Here is a 6534-nt window from a genome sequence, read left to right on the forward strand (position 1 = left end):
TATGAAAGCTTTTGACACGTTTAATTATCCAAAATAAACTTCTGTTTTCAGGTGAAACATAATTATCAATAATAATAATTGTGCCGTAAACATATGTTATACAGTGCCCTTTGGTTTTTAACCCTACATGATGCTAATAGTGAATAATATTATTGACATATTAAAAAGAAATGTTTTTCCTTATAAGAGCGCAATTACATTGCATTACATTACTTAAGACTTTACCGTGACATGTTTTTTATTATGGAATATGAGTCAGTGATAGACTAACATTTTAAATCAAGGATTGGAGGTTTAAGGAATGCTTGGTTACTTGACTTCTGCAGGGATGAGGGGGTCAGTATGTGCAGCACCAACACAAAGGCAACATTTAGACAACATTTTAGTCATCACAACACACAACATCTCCCTTAGGAAAATACGGAACGTAGTGCAATATGTGAAGCCAATTATTTATTCCATGATAATGTATTGGAACTGGAACATGAGGGAGGTTTATGATAAGAAAACAAACACACTTTGTGCATGTTAAAGTCAGGGCACATTAAACCTTTGTTATCAGATCCCACTGATTACACCTTCAAGCACCTGTTTTAACCACTCTGCCTTAATAAAAGGCTTAATCAACATAATGCACTCATCTTGTTTTGGAGGCACACTATCTGATCTCGTCCTCCTCACGGGATCCCATTTCCTAGTCGACCTTGACATCCAGCTGGCATCAAGTTGGCATCCGTCCTGTTCAAGGACAAAACATGGTACCATGATTAAAAATACACAGTGTTACAGGCCAAGAACAGACCTTCTGTTGGGAGTAAGTACAATCGGATTTACCAGCCGAGACTAACTCCTTACTAAATGTGAAAAACTGAATTAGACAAAAAGTAGTAGTAAGTAAATGAAGTAAGGGAACGTAGTGACGACGAAGTTATGAAGCTGTTAAATGGTTATTATTACGTTATTATATTATTATTATCAATTTTCATCGTGGATTTTTTTTAATTAATATTTCGAGACTCTGTTTATTACTGGCTCTGAATACACATACAGAAAATTTATTAATTCCAAATCTTTACAACGAGACGAGTTCCCTTATTCAGAGAAGACTTTGTGACGCAGAATAATCAGAATTTCAAGAAATGGATTTATGTTCATAGAAGAAGAAGAAGAAGAAGGCGAAGAAGAAGAAGTCCACTTCCTGTACTTCCGGGAAGCACAAGGCTCATTTTACCAAGATGGCGACATTGGCAGTGCGGCAGTCACCGGTCGGAGGTTTCAGTTTCGAAAACTGCAAGAGGTAAAATTAGAGCAGAATAACCACCTCGCTGCGTTTGATGAGGTGCTATCGCTTTATTCTGTCGTAGCGGTGAGCCGGTTTGATCCGCGCGTCGCAGTGATGCTAGCTTAGCTCATGTTGACTTGACAGCCACACAATGACTCAGGCGTTTCCTACACTAGCTTTACAATGAATGCTCGCATGCGAAGCGAACATTAACTTACGTGTGCTGTACTCTGTTTGAGTATATAACCGTTGACTTTGAATAAATAAAAAATATCTTCTCTTATCATATTATTCAGACCGCTATCTGCGCACACAACGCTAACCCAGTGCGGCACCGGTGAATAGCGCTAACTCGAGCTAACCTGGGTGAATAATAAGCGAGCTGCTAACGCGTCTCTGTGTGCCGTCTTAAAAGGCTTCTCATTGGTTTGTCTGTACTGCTGCATTTAGATAACTAAAAGGCTTTCATTCATGTTGTGCCATGTACTTACATCTGTGGCTGTAACATTGTTCCTCTGAACTGTAGACGTTAAAAACACGTTGTATACGGGATTAAATGTGTATTATAGATGAATGAACATAAAGGTCACAAATATATTTTCCAAATAGTTTCCGGTTCCATCCTTTCATGGTGATGATCTGTTTGTTTATTTATTTTCAGGAATGCCGTTTTGGAAGGTGAAGCAAACAAAGAGGGATACAGTCTGCCTGCTGCTCGCAAAACAGGAACTACCATCTGTGGTGTTGTCTTCAAGGTGAGTGACCTGGGCGCTTGTGTCCTCGTCTAAAGTCCCCTGGGTCCTTCTAGCTCATCGTGAGAATGAGCATCAACGTTTTAATAGGCCTATTTAGATGGAAATGGAAAGGCTGGCTCGGTACCTGCCGCTGTTGGTTCAGCAGCGGTATCGGAAAAGCCCCAAACAACACACAAACAAAACACATCCCTAGTGCTGATCAGCTAATAGCAAAGCCACGGTAATAGTTGAGGGACAATTCATCGACCAGCTTGGGTCATGTTAGTGTGGCCTAACGTCTGCAAGCAGGTGCAACCTAAACACTCGAGGGGATTTTAAGATGAAGTGTCTACTCAATAACACTGTTTACGTATTTTTTGAATGATTTTTCTTTTTTACAACAAAGAAGTTGTGGATAACATTGTTAGTCTTTCTATCATAAATCTACTAAGGTTCTGGTCTTGGCCAAACCATGAGGACTCATAGTGTTCAGGTATTCAGAAGAAAAATATTAAGTTGTCTTTTATGTGCGTCACCATCTAATATGGATTCCTAACCATTCTGATTAATCGAAATATACTCGTATAAGCTGGTGTGTGTTGGTCAGGAAGGGACGGAATTCTGAGGCATGAGAGAAACGGACTAGGAAGTGTCAGAATGACGCAGAACAGTCTCACTGACACCGGTTTGTTTTCCCGTGTAGGATGGCGTCATCCTCGGAGCAGACACCAGAGCCACTGAGGGCATGATAGTGGCAGACAAGAACTGCTCCAAGATCCACTACATCTCCCCCAACATCTAGTAAGTGCTTGAGCTCTAACCGAGGTCGGCCTTTGGACCTTTAGCGACAGCGGTTTTCAAAAGGAAAGCTGAAGAGCTGATGTGTTTTATAGATTTACTCTCTCTGGGCTGCATGCTTAAATGGTCTAATGCTAAACTTAATTTGTCACAATAACTTTTCTCAAATGATTTGTCTCTGAAATATTCTTGATAAATCGTGTAATTATCGTTTTAAGACCACTGTATAGATAATGCAAGTAAACCCCTTGAAAGAGCTTCTAATGGACTTCTGCTGTTTATTATGACGTCATATTGCTTGAATTTGCTGACGTTATCCAGGTCTGTCTAAACGCTGGAGCTCATTTAAATATACATCTTCAGATTAGAAGATATCCTTTATCCATGTGAAGAGTGTTCTCTCACTGACTGTTGTGTTGCTGCCCAGCTGTTGTGGGGCAGGAACAGCTGCAGACACAGAGATGACCACTCAGATCATCTCCTCCAACCTGGAGCTGCACGCCCTCTCCACAGGCCGGGTGCCCCGCGTGGCCACCGCCAACCGCATGCTGAAGCAGATGCTCTTCAGGTACACGCCTCGACACGCAGCACAGGGGGGCTGGGCGCTATGGCCAAAAACTCATATCTATATAGGTACTTTGTAGGATTCTGGCGATTTCATGGCATATCACGGTATTCATTGATGCCGGGTTAGCCTGTCAGCGTGTCAGCTGCTGCTAGTGTTGCCACGAGAGGCGACGCCAGCGGCTCAACCAACTTTCAGAAGGCCGTAGTCAGTCAGTCAGTCAGTCAAAACGTCGGCCAAATGACCCGTTTTTTCAGGCTTTATGGGCAAATACAGAAACCTCGCATTGAGACACACATTACTTTATTTAAGACGCTGCGCTACTTGCAAGCTGTCTTGTGGCAGATTCTCAATAAAGTTGGAAAAAAACATTTTCCCGTAAATCGTTTCTGGTCTAACTTACGTCGTATTTTTCAAAACCAAAAACCCTCCAAACGGCACACGGCTCCACAAGTTGTGTTGTTGTTTCTCCTGCGTGTTTTTAACGGTTTACTTCCTGTTGTGATGGTGTGTGAGCTGTACCCAGCATGCAGTTCAGCGGGGTCGTTTTTCTTTAATGTACAATTTATTAGTGTTACAAATGTGTCACAATCTTTTGTGTTGTTCGTTGTCAAGTCAAGTCATTTTATTTTGTATAGCCCATAATCGCAAATTACAAATTTGCCTCAGAGGGCTTTACAGTCTGTACACATAAAACATCCTCTGCCCCGAAACCCTCCATCGGCACAGGAAAAACTCCCCAAAAAATGAAAAAACCCTTACAAGAGGGAAAAAAGGGAAGAAACCTTAGGGAGAACGTCAGTTTCCCCATTACAGTGCGTTGTTGTTATGACCATGACACAATCTGAACACACGCAGGACAAGGAGCTCGTACCGCTGCGCTCACTGATGAGCTGCGAAAATAACCTGACGACGGCATCGCTAGTTTTCTTGTTCCAGTGAAATCAAAGTGACGGCTACTAACAGTGGTGCAATTCCACTTCCTCTGAAGAATCCATCCTGCCTGTTTCCTGCTCGCTTTGATAAGTGTGTGTCTTCAGGTATCAGGGCTACATCGGTGCTGCTCTGGTCCTGGGTGGAGTGGACTGCAACGGTCCTCACCTTTACAGCATCTACCCTCACGGCTCCACTGACAAGCTGCCCTACGTCACCATGGGTCAGTCTCCGCCCCCACCTTGTTTGCAATAGATCTCCAACATCTTCATACGGGGATGGAATGATGAAATAAGCCTGAATGTCACGGTTATGATTACTTATGTGACGAGTAAACCAAATGAAAGCTGCAGAGTAGGAAAGGTTTTTTTATTAATCCACCTTGGGGACAAAGCCTCGCCCTTGCTCAGTAATCTGGCCCAGTGTGTAATAGTTGACGGTCTGATCTCGCACACGATCTGACTTCCATAAAGCCGTCGTGGGTTTTCAGGGTCCCACCTGATCGCTGGTTTTCTTTCCCAAAGGCTCTGGGTCTCTGGCCGCCATGGCGGTGTTTGAGGACCGCTACAAGCCGGACATGGAGGTGAGTGCGGGACAGCACTGACCCGCAACCCTCTCATCGCGAGTCGGAGACGTCCTGTCATAACGTGCTGCTTTTCATTCGCTCCGTTTCCTCAAAGGAGGAGGACGCCAAGCGGCTGGTGCGAGACGCCATCGCCGCGGGCATCTTTAACGACCTGGGCTCTGGCAGCAACATTGACCTGTGCGTCATCACCAAGGGCAAGCTGGACTACATCCGGCCCCACGATGAGGCCAACAAGAAGGGGGTCAGGTGAGACCTGTTCGTCCACACGATCGTCCTTTTGAGTCCTAGCATGGTTCTTTCTGGGGTTTAGGGCTTGTGTTCACACTGTATTAGCAGGAATCTATTGGTACCACATGCAAGGCGGTATAGTGAGAGTCTGAGTATTTTATATTAATCACAGTTCCTTCAACATCCAACAATTGTAGCACTATTCTTTGTGCACGTGTGTGAATAAACCATTAATTAAAACACTAGTTCAAATTGACAACAGCATAATGTGCGGTAATAAAGTTAGTCATTATATACACAGTGCTGCATGCAGGGTTCTTAGTCTTTGTATTAACTTCTTCCAACGCGGCGTCAGCACCTCATGTCACCACTGGGTTTGTGTGAGTGCACAGCTGCTGCCTGAGGTGCGTCCTGTGAGACGTGTCTGTTGCAACGTTTCAGCTCCATATCCATTTTATTGTTATTTGTTGTAGAACCGGCGACTACAAGTACAAGAGAGGAACCACCAGTGTGTTGACAAAGTCCGTGACGGCGCTGAACCTGGAGGTGGTGGAGGAAACCGTACTCACCATGGACACCTCCTAAAATACTGACCCCGCCTCCCTCCGTGCACCCCTCACAATTCCTAACACAAAACGCATGTTTTTCCATGATTTCCAATAAAAGTGTTTGAGTTGATTTTGTGTTTTTGACCACTTATTTCTCAAAGCGGTTTGAGCAGAGGCTCTCTTTAAGAGGCGCGCTCTGAATCCTGTTTGCTTCAAATGACAGTTTGGAGTTGTGGAGGCTGACGAGAGGGATGATTTTTCCCCAATAACTGGAGACGTCAAATCAAACCATTCGGCGCTGTCCGAAAAGTTCTTTGACGTTGATTAAATCCTGATCCCAAGTGTTCATAAAGATCACAGAGTAGTTTTCTATAGATATGGTATTGGTAATATTGTCTCCACATATTACTTTTGTTATTTTCAAATAGTCACGGTGCAGTTGTGTGTTGCCCTGCACACGAAGGACGGTGGAGACGTTTCTGCGTGTGTTGCAGAGCGATTCACCTCCAGAACAACAGGTGGAGTCACGTGTTCTGTTGAAGACGACCTGGAGAGTCACGTCTTTGTGTGTGGAAGTCGTTGGTGGCTTTATTTATGGATCATAGACTTTATTGCCCCGTGCATCCACACTGCTGCTTTTCATCAAGGACACATTTGTCCCGTATTTTCCTCCACGACTTTGTTCCCCTCGTTTGTGGAGATCTCCCTCCATGAATCAGAGGCCATCCGGCGTCCTCATAGTCCGCCAATGACGGCTTGTACAAGCGCTCATATATACGCATTTCTTCCCACAAAAGCTCTTCAATCTGATCCGTTCTCCCGTAAACGTTCTTCCTTTTAATAACGGCCGTATTGTGCTG

The 6534-nt window shown here is 44.0% G+C and overlaps 1 protein-coding gene across 1 annotated transcript; it reads left to right on the forward strand.

Annotated features, from left to right (window-relative positions):
- The first annotated feature begins 1159 nt into the window (after positions 1-1159).
- On the forward strand, positions 1160-5804 carry psmb7 (proteasome 20S subunit beta 7). Its single transcript, XM_040198203.2, has 8 exons — positions 1160-1297; positions 1944-2037; positions 2720-2817; positions 3242-3382; positions 4420-4535; positions 4837-4895; positions 4993-5144; positions 5600-5804. Exons 1-8 carry the CDS (start codon positions 1236-1238, stop codon positions 5709-5711), a joined length of 834 nt encoding a protein of 277 aa, XP_040054137.2. The 5' UTR covers positions 1160-1235; the 3' UTR covers positions 5712-5804.
- Positions 5805-6534: the final 730 nt, after the last annotated feature.

The sequence above is a fragment of the Gasterosteus aculeatus genome, chromosome 14 (assembly GCF_964276395.1).
Source record: "Gasterosteus aculeatus chromosome 14, fGasAcu3.hap1.1, whole genome shotgun sequence".
NCBI classification, from domain to species: domain Eukaryota; kingdom Metazoa; phylum Chordata; class Actinopteri; order Perciformes; family Gasterosteidae; genus Gasterosteus; species Gasterosteus aculeatus.

Bases quoted from the DNA above. Each gene is read 5' to 3' on its own strand.
- psmb7 (XM_040198203.2), top strand. From the start codon at position 1,236: ATGGCGACATTGGCAGTGCGGCAGTCACCGGTCGGAGGTTTCAGTTTC. The intron at 1,298-1,943 runs GTAAAATTAGAG...ATTTATTTTCAG, and splicing joins AGTTTCGAAAACTGCAAGAG to GAATGCCGTTTTGGAAGGTG. The intron at 5,145-5,599 runs GTGAGACCTGTT...TATTTGTTGTAG, and splicing joins GCCAACAAGAAGGGGGTCAG to AACCGGCGACTACAAGTACA.